The 16454-nt window shown below is 39.5% G+C and overlaps 1 protein-coding gene across 1 annotated transcript in view; it reads right to left on the reverse strand.

Moving 5' to 3' along the window:
- LOC137290863 (muscle, skeletal receptor tyrosine protein kinase-like) overlaps positions 1-16454 on the reverse strand; it is a 99713-nt gene that overhangs the window by 35119 nt on the left and 48140 nt on the right. Inside the window, exon 5 of the mRNA XM_067822027.1 lies at positions 7309-7324. Coding sequence (XP_067678128.1) covers positions 7309-7324 — 16 coding nt within the window. The remainder of the gene's footprint in view (positions 1-7308; positions 7325-16454) is intronic.

Raw genomic sequence — 16454 nt, forward strand, 5'->3', positions numbered from 1 at the left:
CTACCATTCTTGTTAAAGGTTTGCCATCATGAAGAGAGTATTTATCTGATCTGTGGCTCACAGTGCACGCTTTGACCCAATGTTTGGCTGCTGACATTAGTGAGTGAGTTTAATTTTATACCACACTCAGCAATATTCTAGCTGTATGGCAGCAGCCTGTAAACAATTAAGTCTGGACCAGGCAATCCAGTGATCAACATCATGAGCACTGGGAACCAAGTCAGCGAGATTATCACCCGATACCGTTAGTCATCTCTTACAACAAGCATAGTCGCCTTTTGTGGCCAGCATGGGTTGCTAAGGACCTAATCGACCCCTGATCTTCATGGGTGTGTTGATACTACTTTCCATGAGTATTAATTAAAGGTACATCACCCAGCCTGTTTGGGAGTTTAATTCAGGAAAATTCCAGCTATCTGACAGCAGTCTACAAATAATCAAGTACAACCAGATAATCCAGTGATTGCAGCAGTATTCCAATACTATCACAGTGGTCTATAAACAATTACTTCTGAACTTGACAATCAAGTGACTGATATTATGGGAAACATCCCCTGTTCAATTATAACATCTGTGGAATAGAATGAGTGTTGGTGAATGAGTGAGGTGTTACTTCACTATCAGGAATATTCTAGTAATCTATCAGAATGTGAATTCAGAGATGGGCTTCACACACCGAACCAATGAAACTTTTGTCTTTGGCCTGATTAGCAAATACTTTAACAACTAAACTCCCTTACAGCAGATTGTCACATGGTATATTGACAACTTACCATGATTTCACTGTGAAGTCATGCAAGGGATGGACTTCTTATCTTCTAATTACAGCAGTGACAAGCCTCATATGACTAACAGCAGAATAATAGGGCTATTATCTTGATTAAGGATAGTCCCATGTTAATTTTAACCATCAGTCTCGTCATTATAGACAATGTCAAATCTACTGATCCACTTCTGCTAATTTTACCAATATTTCAGGTTTCTGAGCCGATGTTGAAAAAGCCACCATTTTATTCCCATCCGCTGGGTGGGGTCTGAAATCTATGACACCCATGTCAATTTCACAATGGATTAAGCATGTGCATTCATCTCCTAGATGACCTTATTGAGGATTTTCAGAAAATTTAATAATCACAAAAATATTCAAAACTGATAATTCATAAGGACTACATAAGAGTTTGTTTGGAAAATCTAAAACATCAATTGATAACTTTAGCTTAATTTCAACTTTAACATGTGAGAATGCATATTAACATATAAGATTCAAGTCTCATTGCATCTATGTATATCTGATAGGAAATTGCTGAGTAAGCAAATTTCACATAATCTTTTTCATACACACGCTTATGACAATAAGAGATGTGGTATGACTCTTTATGTAATTATTCAGAAGTGTAGGTGCATATATTACACAGACATAATCTGGAGGATACAGTCATAACAGGGACAAGTCTACATGACAGATGGCATAATGTATGTCAGGCAGGCTCTAGAAATACATATTCATTACTGAGTTGTCATTTCACGATCGTGTTGGACTGACTGACTGACTGAGTGGAATCTTTTTTATCATAAAGAGGTCATACTTATTATCTAATGGTAGTTACAGTGATAGTCTGGGTCAGACAATTCAATGACTGACATCATGAACAATAATGATGATGATGATGATGATGATGATGATGATGATGATGATTCCCACATTGTAGAAAGTGTAAAGTCCATTTCTGGTGTCTCCTACCCTTATATTGCTAGAATATTGCCAAAAGTGGTGGAAAGACTTCCTCACTCACTTACAATTGGGGGCAAGTCTATAGACGTCCTCAGACGCCAATCTGGTGTGAACTGCCAAGGTTCTCCATGGCACAACAAGCACTAATGTCCTTACATGCGGCCGCTGACCACACAGTGTATCGTCATACAAACAGGAGAAGTGGGATAAGTGTTGCTCATTAAGTCAAATGCTCAGTTTGATTTCTATCATGTTTGAAGCCTACTTCTGTGAAAATGTCAATGAATGAATGAGTGTGTGAGCAATGACACACTATGCTTTCATATCTAAATGTGAAAGCATGTGCATTATGATTATAATAACTCTAAGAAATGCTTTGTGCAAGGGTCCCTGCAAGTGATCCTGTTTGGCCAGGGCAAACTGGTGGGTGATGGCATGAGCAATGGCCCATGTCAGCGAGGTGTGATGCATGATCTTACACTGCTACCTAGACTAACACTATGTTCTCAAACAAACATATCTTACAGAAAAAATAATACATTCCTCAATTATATTCATAATTTATGATAAAAAGGAGCCCAGAGATTTTATTCCTTCTCAGAAATTGAAACTGTGGTAATCTCGACTTGCCATATATTCTGGACTTGCTTGGGCTGCACTTGTGTATTATACAGAAACCAGCTAAGTTAGAATTATATTTTACAAAAAGTTTCTGATTTTTTTTTCATAATATATTATAAAAGGAACAATCTGACATCATTCATTTTCCTAACATTGTGGAATTCACAGTCTGTATGGCAGACACTGGAATCTGTTCTACTAAAATGCAAATACCAAGAACCTTCTGTTCTTATATTCATAGTAACACATTTCTGATGAGCATTCAATATCCTTCGGTACTTTGAACACTAATCCAAAAACATAACTTTCTTATGTTACCAATTATTTACACAAAGTACTTTTTCTCCCAGTTACCAAAACTTTTTTAGCTGTCACAAAGCTGTAACAATATTATCAAAACACATTCTTTACATTACCATCAGTCTAACAGAACAGACAATTTCGCCACATACCATCACACAAACATACATATCACTCTTGTGACTAGTGAAAGACTTGCTGTTTCTGAACTCAAAATTGCAACCTTGCCATGCCAGCTGACAAAGAGATCGGGCAGGTACTAGTATTAGTAAACAATCCTTTATGTTTTCATTGAGAAAGCTCACAGCAACTGACACTTATGTAAAAGTATTTACGCGAAGAACTTACACACAATGGCAGAGCTCCAATATAAGCAGAGAGGCTGTTCTACAGGCGGAGACCTGCAATGTCAGACATCTAATAGTGTTGTGACTACTGCTGTTGTTTCACAAGCTGGTGCAGTTAAAGGTTCGCCATCATACAGAGAGTATTTAGCCGATCTGTGGTTCTCAGTGCCAGTTATCACCCAATGTTTGGTTACTGACATTAGTTTGCATGTGTGCTAATTAAAGGTGCACTACCATTCTTGTTAAAGGTTTGCCATCATGAAGAGAGTATTTATCTGATCTGTGGCTCACAGTGCACGCTTTGACCCAATGTTTGGCTGCTGACATTAGTGAGTGAGTTTAATTTTATACCACACTCAGCAATATTCTAGCTGTATGGCAGCAGCCTGTAAACAATTAAGTCTGGACCAGGCAATCCAGTGATCAACATCATGAGCACTGGGAACCAAGTCAGCGAGATTATCACCCGATACCGTTAGTCATCTCTTACAACAAGCATAGTCGCCTTTTGTGGCCAGCATGGGTTGCTAAGGACCTAATCGACCCCTGATCTTCATGGGTGTGTTGATACTACTTTCCATGAGTATTAATTAAAGGTACATCACCCAGCCTGTTTGGGAGTTTAATTCAGGAAAATTCCAGCTATCTGACAGCAGTCTACAAATAATCAAGTACAACCAGATAATCCAGTGATTGCAGCAGTATTCCAATACTATCACAGTGGTCTATAAACAATTACTTCTGAACTTGACAATCAAGTGACTGATATTATGGGAAACATCCCCTGTTCAATTATAACATCTGTGGAATAGAATGAGTGTTGGTGAATGAGTGAGGTGTTACTTCACTATCAGGAATATTCTAGTAATCTATCAGAATGTGAATTCAGAGATGGGCTTCACACACCGAACCAATGAAACTTTTGTCTTTGGCCTGATTAGCAAATACTTTAACAACTAAACTCCCTTACAGCAGATTGTCACATGGTATATTGACAACTTACCATGATTTCACTGTGAAGTCATGCAAGGGATGGACTTCTTATCTTCTAATTACAGCAGTGACAAGCCTCATATGACTAACAGCAGAATAATAGGGCTATTATCTTGATTAAGGATAGTCCCATGTTAATTTTAACCATCAGTCTCGTCATTATAGACAATGTCAAATCTACTGATCCACTTCTGCTAATTTTACCAATATTTACTGCCTGAAGTTATTCTCCCTTGAAAAAACTTTATGCCTGAAACTGTAAGTTGCAGTGATTGATGCACAGGTGACGAAATATTTTTATGCGCTGGGAAAATAAACATCTATTGAAGCACTTCTTTGATGATGTATCATTTTTTCCTTGTAACAACACATTTCAATAAACTTGTGCTATAATGTCAAACTTTCTGCAGTCTTCATGTCTGAATACTTCAAAGATTGTCAAACGAAAATATTTTAATTGCTAAGCCAGATGATTGAGGGCTCACACATATTGATGCATCTGTTACCATCTGTCCACGACTGGGTTGGTCCCTGAGCCAGTCCTGGGTCACAGGATGAGACCCATGAGAAAACGGCACCAGCCTTGTTCCCTCACTCAGGGTGGGGGACGAGCTGAACACAAAATTTTCATCACTGGCTGAAAACTGCTGTTGAAATCAGCGCCATCTGGGACCGGCTGACAAAGTGGTTACTTTGTGAATGACTTGGAAGCACTTCCGGTTAATTGAAACATGGGCATAATTAATGTACGGTTTCAAGCATTTTGGGACATTAATGAATAAAATTTGTATTCCCTTTAGATTCTGACTAAACCTTACCCTAGTAATGGAGTATGACATTATGCATTTGACATTTCCTACAGTTTTTGACAGCAGAAAACAAATTAAATTGATCAGAACTAGCCATGAAACAACCAATGGTTGGAACATGTTTTAGACATATGATGCAAGAATAGTATATGAAGTATTCTTCAAAGTACCCTGATATAAATAAAAAAAATAGATACTGATGTTTATATGTTAAAATACATTTTTGTTATACTAAGCACCGAACACAGTTGCTCAAAATATTCAGTAATCACCCTTCCACTTCTGTACCATTGGTGGTATCCAACTGATGTCAGCTAAGCAGCACCAGATTTTAGCCATGAAAAAAAAAATAATCTAATTTCTTCAACTAAAAAATATATAATTTGTTTGCTTCATGTCAATTCTCATCTGCCAACTAATCATACATACATAATTAGAACTTTCTACACAGATAATTTCATATCTAGGTAAGTAAGGTCACAATAACCTTGTAAATTGCATGTACATGTCATGTCTGACAGGTAATTAACCAGCCTACATAACCTTGTACATTTCACTTCCTTGACATCCAAACCTTCGAGTAGAGAGAGTGTCAGTTTCAACAGGTTATGCTGACAAACCAATCTACGTTCACTGAGGCAACAGCTGAAGCAGATGCTGTAATGTAGCGTCTTCAGCATTTATCACTTGGTCATTCGGTTTCAACATTAAAGACACACTGGGAGGAGGTCGGCAAGATCAAAACCAGCCCCGCTGATGTTTACTAACATCAAGAACACAGGAGTCAAGATATACACCTTGAGGGTTCATGACGGCTGCAAGTTTATACTGTAGCACTCTGATGGTGTCACAGATGGAAGGCAATGAACATTGGCGCTGGGGGCAAACTTGTTAGAATGTACCAGAAATGGGGAAAGGTGTCTTTGACTATAATAGTCCAAGTCTTTGATGGTGTAATGTGGGAGATATAGCAATGCTTTGTTCCAGAATTGCATGGCTTGATGGCATCTTCTGATGTAAAGGCATTGCGATTGCTTGTGTTTATGATTCGTCCATTTCAGGGGCGTGTTGTCTTTTTCGATCATGGGTCAAAGTTGGTCTGTTAGGTTACAGGTAAACACTAAGGCTAGGATGTGTCCAAATTTTCTACCAGGTGCCCCACCCTCTATAACCCTACCCTACCCTATTTATTAGTACATGATCATAACAGGTTTGGGTACTGGTACCCGGGTCCAACTCATCAAGTCCCAGCCCCAGTACACACATGCAGTATTTTTCATTTGGAGGTCTTTTTCACTGGCACAAATTCAAATTACAATGATTTCACATAAATTGATTACAAAACATCATACATTATAACAGTATTTCATAACAAACGTATAAGTAATTATAACACAGAGACACTGAAATATATTACCAAATCTATCAAAATAGTCATCAGACATTAATCTAAAAGTTGAATTTCAGGAACAAATTTTAATAGCCTCTCATTACAAAGAAAGTGCTCCTGAATGCAATAAACTATAGGAGGCAATAAGTCTTTCCTCATCAATCAGACACCTGCTGAAAGTGGTCAAATGCCACGCTGCATGGGAATTAACACCTACAATCTGTCAGTTCTGACATCCATCTAGGTATAAATACTGGTCTTGAAAAGAAATTAGAGTGTCCACAAATATTGATACTGACAACCTCATAAAGATAACATAAGAAATAATTGGTGAAAGTCATAAACTTCAAATAGATTAATGATGGGCTGGTTTGAAGGCTCTCCTCAATGCTGATTATGCAACATATCTGACCATTTTCATATAAATGTGTCTTGAAGGTATATAGCCATGATAAATCAGCTTTCTATCCAAGTGAGAAGTGAGTTTATAGGTTAACAGCATGGAAACATTCAGTATTCAAGGACTGATATGACACAAACTTGCTTAAAACACTTGTGTCAATCCCTACTGTATGTTTTTGCACCCTGTTAACCTACATTTAAAAGTACAATTGTCTTGAAGGCATTAACTGTGAAAAAATAGACTACCATCAAGCTGTCAAATGATTTTGACACTATTCAGGGCTGTAAATGAAAACCACAGGTGCCCTAACCATGGGTACCTATACAGCTATTCATCATGCAAATTAAACTGTTGGCACTTTCTCAAAATAAATAATTTGCGACAACTGAAGTAATGATAGAAATTTAAAGATGTCTAGAAACAAGACAGTGGATGACAGATGTTTCAATGCCTTAACTCAGAATAATCAGACACTGATGTAAGTAAGACTTCACATCACGAAAACCGAAAAGCAGGTATACCACTTGTCATTAATTGAGCAATAAACTCCTCAAAAGCATAGGAGTTTTATGTCACTTCAGCAACATTGCTTCTCTTGATCTGCATTCCTGAGTTAAGGCATTGCAAAGTTCAACACCAACTTACCTTGACAGATTGTTACAGTCATAAGGAAAAAATCATATTGAAACAATCAAATATACTAAATGTCTTACCTTCCCTGCTCTGGCGCTGTCAACATGAAAAAGAAGAAAACAAACATTCTTGTCAAATCCATCATGACATAGAAATGGTAGAATAATATCCCAGTTCTTATACAGTTCACATCAACACTTCATCCAATAAATAGTCTTTCACTGTCAATTCACTTAGCAATGGCCACTATCAGTTCCATCATCAAAGGACAGGTAAAAACTGTTTGGCAAAGTTCCCGGTAAATATTCCTGGTAAAGTTTGTCGGCACATCCAATAAGCACATTCACCAAGCTGAATCACCTGACCGCAGTGATGTCATGCAAGCCCCCTCATGAGGTTCACTTGTTGGAGTTATCCACCCTGTCTTCACTCTAACACCCGTCTGATCCTCACTGGTACCACAGTCTAATTCATGTCTAAGAGAGCAGTTCCACTGATATCCCGTCTGCTTCAGAAAGGCGGGAAAAGTAAAATTTGGTAAATTATCTCATCCACAAAAACATTGAACATCTGGGAAACGCTGACTTTTTTCTCGTAACTCAGCAAGAGTTACTTGTTTCTGTTTGCAGTTTAGCTCTGTGTAAAAGGTTCTGAAAATATTATCCTGTTTTAACTGTTCCTCATAACACTGCTGTCAAAACGACTCTACTTCTTCCATAACACTATTGTTCTGTAACCTCATCTGATCATAAAAGGTTTGGATCTTCGCCAGAGTAGGTTCCAGATTCTAAGTGTCACTTTGAAGATTCTTCACAAAAATCAAATCTGACGGAATGCAGTTTTTTGACAGATGAGTTCATATTTCCAACTGGGGGCACAGATTCTTTCAAGAGTGTCAGGGGAGACCAGTGTTTTCCCAACTGTTGCTAACAGCTAGATCCCAACAGCCAGGATTACGCACAGTAAAAAGCAGTGAGTGGTGGCATAGAGAGATAGCGGACTCGTGGCTTGGCAGCTTGGAGGGCTTGTGGAGTGTGCCTGCAGAGAGAGCCTGCTTGGCAAAGGTCTGTGGGAGGGAGGGGCAGTCACGGCACACGCGACAGCTTGCTGGAGCACAGCTGGGACATCAGAGCGGGGAGTGATGGTTGGGGGGCGATGTTGGAAGGGGACTGCGTGAATGACATGTTTGGGTGAGGTTCTGGGTGTGAAGGGGATGGGATGGAATTATAGACATACAGCATGCTGGGTGTGAGGATTCTATCTTTCTCTCTGTATTGTACATACTTGTGTGGATGGATGGAAGGAGATAGTAAGCATGGTTTTATGCTACTTTTAGCAATATTTCAGTAATGTCATGGCCAGGAACACCAGAAATGGGCTTCACACAATGAACCCATTGGGGATTCAAACCCAAGTCTTCAATGAATGACAAGAGGATGCTTTAACTATTAAGCTACAACACTACCCCTGTATGAAAGGAAGGATGGGTGAGTATTGTGCTGTTAAGTGTGTCTGGGACTTGTGCTGAGTTGTGGGTGGGTTGTGATGATGTAGAGAAGGGGTGGGGTAAAGAGGGTATGTGTGAAGGTAATGAAATGGAGTGTATCTGGCGTCGTGCCGTGTGGTGTAGGGGGAGGGGTTTACAACTGTTGAATTGGGTGATGATGGTCGTCTGTGGTCCGTTTGTGGACTGTGCTGTGTCAAGTGCTGTAGAGAAGGTAGGTAGGTTGTGACAGTGTAGAGAAGGGGTGGGGTAAAGAAGGTGGGTGGGTTGTGACTGTGTAGAGAAGGGGTGGGGTAAAGAAGGTGGATGGGTCGTGACGGTGTAGAGAAGGGGTGGGGTAAAGAAGGTGGGTGGGTTGTGACGGTGTAGAGAAGGGGTGGGGTAAAGAAGGTGGGTGGGTCGTGACGGTGTAGAAAAGGGGTGGGGTAAAGAAGGTGGGAGGGTTGTGACTGTGTAGAGAAGGTGTGGGGTAAAGAAGGTGGGTGGGTTGTGACGGTGTAGAGAAGGGGTGGCGTAAAGAAGGTATGAAATGGAGTTAGTGTAACATCTAGTCTCTGAAATGAACATATTTTACTGAAAAAAGTTCATAGTTAAAAAATAATAACATAATGAAATGGAGCCCTGAGACTTTCTTCATTCCTGAAGCTAAGGGAATCTAGACTTCCCACATTTTCTAGACTTGCGTGGGCTTTCTTGGTTATATTTGCTTCAGGGTCTGTATGACAGACTAAAATGGAGTTTGACAGGCGCTGTGCTGTATGGTGTAAGGGGAGGGGTTCACAACTCTTGAATTGGGTGATGAGGGTTGTCTGTAGTCTGCATGTGGACTGTGCTGAGATGTGTGTCAAGTGTTGTACAGAAGGAGTGTCATGTTCATTGTCATGTTCATTGTCATGTTCATTAGCCAGGTTATGAGTATCATTGTTTGCACAATATTTCAGTTGTATCATTGGGTGGCAGCCTTCTAAACAGTTCACATCACAAACATTTACCACTTTGTTGCAACCCACAAGAATCACACATGTGTGTGTGTGTGTGTGTGTGTGTGTCTCTCTCTCTGTGTGTGTCTCTGTCTGTGTGTGTGTGTGTATGTGTCTGTGTGTGTCTGTCTGTCTGTCTGTCTCTTTGTGGGTGGGGGAAGGGTTTGGGGTTGACTATGGGTATGAAAGTGTGGGTGTGGTGTATGCATGTGGGGAGTTTGCTCTAGGTCTAGGCATGACCTTGGATGTCAGTCTAGGCAATGGGGCAGGGCAGGGCAGGGCAGGGCAGGGCAGGGTTTAACATATTCATACATAGGCATTGGCATAGCATTGGTGTGTAAGTGTGGGATGTGGGCTTGCAGTGTTTGGCTAGGAGTATTGGTTAGGGGTCTTGGTGTGAGGGGTGGGGCATGGGGCAGTGGGCGCGGGCTATGGTTCTGATGTGTAGGCTATGGGTATGGAGTGTGGGCATGTTGGCAGTTTCAAAGGTATTGAAATGGAGATGTGTAGGGAAGGGTACTGATGGTTCCGAGGAGTAACCAGCTTTATAAAGATCACTTATAGAACAACATGACCAGGTGGAATTGGCATGAATGAAAACCTGCCCACCATTCCATCCACATTTCCCACCCAGCTCACGTACCACACTGTCACCACCTCCACCGTTCAGCCATCTGACCACTTTCATCTACTCACTGAACACAAACACGGACCAACCCTTGATGGCCAGTAATGGCAGGTTCAATGTCCTCAGTGTAAACATAGCAGTCAGCAGGGAAAGTTTAGTCTGGACACTCTCGTTTATTATTATGGTTGTAAACATGACAAAGTCCGCAAAGTGAGACGCTAGTGTGTTTCCACAAGCCACATGCACTTCATAGCCGCAGACAAGAACAGTGGCAAGACCTGCCATCCAAATAATCAACTAAAACACAAGCAAGACACAGATTACACCGAGATCACAGGTGTGTAACTGTGCCGAGATGATCATGTTGCAGATTCTGTTATACTTGTATGCAAATATATAATGGAAAGGCATTTTTCATGGACTTCCAAGACAGGTGCATCAAAAATTCCATTTTACCGTTTTTCAGCTGTCCCTCCCAAAAAAGAAAAACCAAGACATCTAATGAATATGAAGGAGTCAGTAGTCTGTTTCACAGTTCCTGAACTACATTAGTTTCCCTACTGCCCAGTCCTCCCTGCAATGCTAAAGCCTTAAATGAAGCATGTCCAGATTTCCTCAGGGGGCAGGTTCAGAATCTTTCAATTCACTACAGCTCTTTTGTCCATTTAAATTGAGTTTTGTTTGTTACAATCAGTTATATATATTCATGGACTAAATGTTAATCTTAGGAAGCCAAAGCAATGGTCTTTGAACATGTTCTGTTGTTATAATTAAAATCACATATTTTCAAGACCCTTGAAGACCTGGCTTCAGCAACCCATGCTTGTAGTCTGTTGTACAGACCCTGAAGTATATATATCCAAGAAAGCCCATGCAAGTCTAGAAATTGTGGCAAGTCTAGATTTCCTTAGCTTCAGGAAAATGAAGGAAGTCTCAGGGCTCCATTTCATTATATTATTTGTTTTTCACTATGAACATTTTTTTCAGTAAAATATGTTCATTTCAGAGACTAGCTGTTAGTCTACCCATGCTTGTTGCAATGAAACTAAGGGTTGTCAGGCTTGCTGACTTGGTTGACACATGTCATCTTATCCCAGTTGCGTAAATCAATGCTCATGATCACTGGATTGTCTAACTGAGACTTGATTATTAACAGATTGCTGCCATATATCTGGAATATGCTGTGTGTGACAAAAAACACCAACCAACCATATATTTTCAGAGACTAAGTACCTAAGAATCAGATCCACTTTGGGTAACCTGATGCCAGCTTTGTTCAAAGTTTACAAATGAACACAATTGAAGTACCACCTGTGTTAAACAAGCCATCACAAGCAATACTCCATCTCCACACAAAACAAATAACCAGCGCCACAACTGTTCCCTGGACACAACATGTCTGCAGTCAGCCAGTTATAGTAATTGGTAGGTTAATGGGTTTGGTCATAAACATGAATAAGTGGAGAAGGTGGTCAGTCTGGCAGGAACAGCCACCGGCATGGATTGATGGCCTGTGGTCACTCTTTGTCCAATACACCCCCTACCTGACTTTATGGATGACTTTGTTGCTTGGCTGAGAGAGATGGTCAGCATTAATGTCACAACAGTTCCACTGTTAGATTGGTCAGGGGCATGGTCAGAAGTCCTGGTAATGTCCTGGCTAGTGTGACAGAATAGATGTGGTTGCTATTCAGACATTTTATCTCTGGGTCTGGAAATTGCTACATTAAGTTTCAATCATTACCCTTTTGCTTGCACCACTGGGAATACTACTGGAGACGATGTTAGATTATGGCGGTGATATATTCTTTTGTCTCATGACAGAATGTCTTTTTGAGCTATGTTTCTTACAATACTGTGTGAATTTGTTGCTGATACTGAATCAGCATCATCATCACCATCATCATTATAGTTGAAGTCATCGTCATTGTCATCATCATCATCACCATCATTATAGTTGAAGTCATCGTCATTGTCATCATCATCATCACCATCATTATAGTTGAAGTCATCGTCATTGTCATCATCATCACCATCATTATAGTTGAAGTCATCGTCATTGTCATCATCATCACCATCATTATAGTTGAAGTCATCGTCATTGTCATCATCATCACCATCATTATAGTTGAAGTCATCGTCATTGTCATCATCATCACCATCATTATAGTTGAAGTCATCGTCATTGTCATCATCATCACCATCATTATAGTTGAAGTCATCGTCATTGTCATTGTCATCATCATCATCACCATCATTATAGTTGAAGTCATCGTCATCATCATTGTCATCATCACCATCATTATGGTTGAAGTCATCATCATCATCGTCATTGTCATCATCACCACCACCACCACCACCAGCAGCAACAACAATAACACCACTGTCATCATCCATATTACATCATTAGTATCATCATCACAAGTATTCCTCATGTTGTATCAAAGCAATAAATAAGAACAGACTTCAGATTTGGGTTACAAGAGACAATGAACTGCCCTGATTCTGATATCAGTTGGCCCTGTCACCTTCCCAGGTCATCAAGAATCTTGTAAATCAAATGATCTATAAAAATAAATACCACATTTACAACAAATCATTGTAGTACAAAACGAAACTGGGCGTGTATCTGCCCCGGAGTGAACTCAACCTCCCTTGATGCCTGTTGTGAATGGAACTGGGAGGATTAAGTCTTGGAGTCACCACAAACACAGAGTGCAGCTTCCAGAACAGGTCCCGTATCGCCAGACTGTTGGTTCCACAGTGTTTGTGTAAAGATAAAAACACATCTACACCCATTCAACTTCCTCAGCCAACCATTTGTACATTTGTAGTTCAGTTTTGTGCCAAGAGGGGATTTTGGTGTCTAGTTTTGTCTGATGATATTTTGTGGGCCTTTATGAAGAGAATCTTCACCTTAATTTACTGTCATTGTGACAGTTACTGTTCATGTTGGAGTTACTGCAGAATGCAATAGTGTTGTGAGGAGGATTTTGAGATAAAGGAGCTTGTGATCAGAGATCCAAGGTTTTATGGTGGGCTGGCTTGAGGCAATCTTTGTAAGGTTGGATATTTGAGACAGATTTCAGGACATGGGATGGGGATGGTGTGTGCGGTAGTGGGTGAAGTGCTGGGCAGTTATGGGTGTTGGTTCTAGGGTGGACTGTACATTTGGGAACAGGGTGGGATTCTACAGTAGCTTCTGGGTATGGTTGCAGTTTTTTTTTATAGGGTTGGGTCCAGGTGTGGGTGTATGTGTCATGATCATAGGCCAGTTGGGGGTTCTGGCTTGTAGATTGTGGGGTGTGGATGTCACATGCTGGTCTGGGTGTTGGTTCTGGGTGTGGTTGTAGTTGTGGGTGCTGGTTTTGATTCTTGATTCATTTTTGTTTTATTAATTTGGTCGAGGATGGACAGGTCCAGGACGAATATTCAGACAGGGTCTGGTTAAGAATTAGACTAACGATTATAATTCTGATTATAGCAAATTTACCCATTTAGATTAAAGATATACATTTAGAAGGAGCAAAAGGGAGACCAGAGATTCACCTGAGGAAATACTTGCTTCTTTTAAGGCTTTAGCACCGCAGAGACAGCTAGGCAGAAGGAAAATATTGTGGTTCAGGGACTGTGAGCCGGACTAGTTAAGAATATGAGATAGGTCTTGACTACGCATTTCTTCAGACTGAATATTTTCCATACATTGTCAGTTTTGAATTTTCATGAAGCTGGAAGGGGTCAGGGCAAGTGCAACACAGAAGTATCATGTAAACAGGCAGGTGCGGACAAATGACCCCTACTGATATCGCCCCCCAAAACGTAATGCCTTGGAAGAACCACACACTTATCTCCAGAGGTAGAGCCTTAACATCAAAAACCTGTTCCCCAGACCTCTAACTGTGGTTACCTAATTACCACTGACCTTTATCAACAGAAGATAACTTCACATTTCATATCTTCCCCAGAGACTCTTGAAATCTGCCATAACACACAAACATCATATTCAAAACAGCCAATCTCAGCCACTGCCAAACACACAAACATGAATGAAGGGGTTAGTGCCTTGCCATAGGCGCTGTTACCAAGCAACCTATATCAGGACAGATTGTGCCAGATGACTGGTGTTATATTATACAATTTCTCAAGTAACTTTATCTCAAATATATGTTAGAAAACATCCTTAAAAGACATCAAACACAGCCATCACTGCATCACTGTATTTTGATGCAGACAGGAGTAAGTAAAATATACATCTATTTTCAAATAAGCAACTTTTTCATTGAAGGATTTTATTTGAAACACTTCTCAGAAATGGCCCATCATCAAAGTAAACAAATATATTCATATTCCATAAAATCCAACAAAAATATACTGCATGAAACATTCTAATACATCTGTACTTGACAAACTGCACAGAAAGGTGAGTCAGCAAATTTAGTATATAATCAACCATGCAATATTCCAGCTATATGCATCAGTCTGTAAGTAGTCAAGTATTGACCAGACAATCCAATGATCAACAACATGAGCATTATCTACACAGCTGGAATACAATGTTGTGTGTCAACCATGGAAGCAAGCCTGAACATTTGATCCTGTTAGTCACCGCTTATGGTAACCATGGGTTAATGAAGATCAGTTTTAACCCAAATTTGCACAGCAGGGACTAAAATATGGTAAATATAAAAGTAAGGCAAATATCAAACTTTAGAAACAATTACATCTTAATACTGTAATACTAGATATTTACAACTGCTTTTACAAAAAACAAATTCTGAAACTCAGTTATTGATGCTATCATCAATTGTTTCCCCTAGTAAACACTAGCCACATTTGACACATCCACTGTTGTCTGTCAGACCACACTGACAGCTAACTCCTCCTGTGATAAGAGAATGTCTGCCAGTGCATGGAGCTTACCATTCCAAGGTCTCTTTTGAAACCATGCATAGAGTTCTCTGTTCCTGTTTCACCATCTGTCATTCCTCTTATCAGAAAATAGTGTCTGAATGATAAAGTGATATTTGGCATCAGTTTAAGTGGGTATTAGCTCTTTTTCCCCCTTGTTCATTTTTAAACGTGATCAAAAATAACTTCCAAATGATGAAGGAAATATAAACATGCATGCTCTCTGCCATGAACATGATGTCAATCAACTGTATCATAATTAACTGATTATATTAAGGGCATGGGATATGAAGTTTTGAACTTAAACTTTCCGAAACACAGACACTTTAATTTTGTTTTATCTACATTATAAGTATGTTATCTCAAAACACGGCCCATACACAAATTATATTTTATCCTTGATAGCCATTCATTTGAGAATTTAACCTTTAAAAAAAACCACACAATTTCCCTTCATTCATTTTAAATGAAAACAAATGTTATATCAAATATAATTTTCAATTTTTATTTTAACAACTCAGGATTAGATATTGCTAATGGTTTAAGACTAGTGACTGTAATTTTTTTTCTCCTTCTGATTTGACATAAATATCACAATCTGAGAAAAGCAGTTAACTATAGAGATATTGATCATGGATTCCAATATATTTTCAAATAATTTCAAATTCAAATCTGAAGCCACAGACCAAGTTATACTAAGACAATGTGCCGCCTGCTATTGTTAAGTTGAATCTGTGTTGTACCCAATAACATCCATTGTGTGACTACACAAATAAGCAACATTTCTCACCTCAGCAACGTATAGTTTATTACAAGCACCTGTTTATGCAACAGAAGAGTTATTCCACACTGTTTCGACATGCATAACGGATACCCCATTACGGAACACTATCATTCCAACATAAATCTAAACACATGTACTCCATTTGTGGAAGGCACTACTTTTCATGCACTACAATTCAACACCTATTGTTTAAAAAGATGGAAAACGACTGTAACTGAAAAAAAATGGCTGTTTGTCATGCCAAAACTTATCTGATTTTAGCATTGTGTTCATATTTGGACCATACCAACGGTTTTATTCCAATTTGACATGTTCTGGTAACAGCTTTTTATATACTTGCACCAGAAAGGAGAGATGGAGCTATGACATATACAATGTTTAAGAGATAATCAAGTGAGCACCTTTGGTTAATGGCCACTTGG

Source organism: Haliotis asinina, chromosome 7 (genome assembly GCF_037392515.1).
Source record: "Haliotis asinina isolate JCU_RB_2024 chromosome 7, JCU_Hal_asi_v2, whole genome shotgun sequence".
Taxonomy (NCBI): domain Eukaryota; kingdom Metazoa; phylum Mollusca; class Gastropoda; order Lepetellida; family Haliotidae; genus Haliotis; species Haliotis asinina.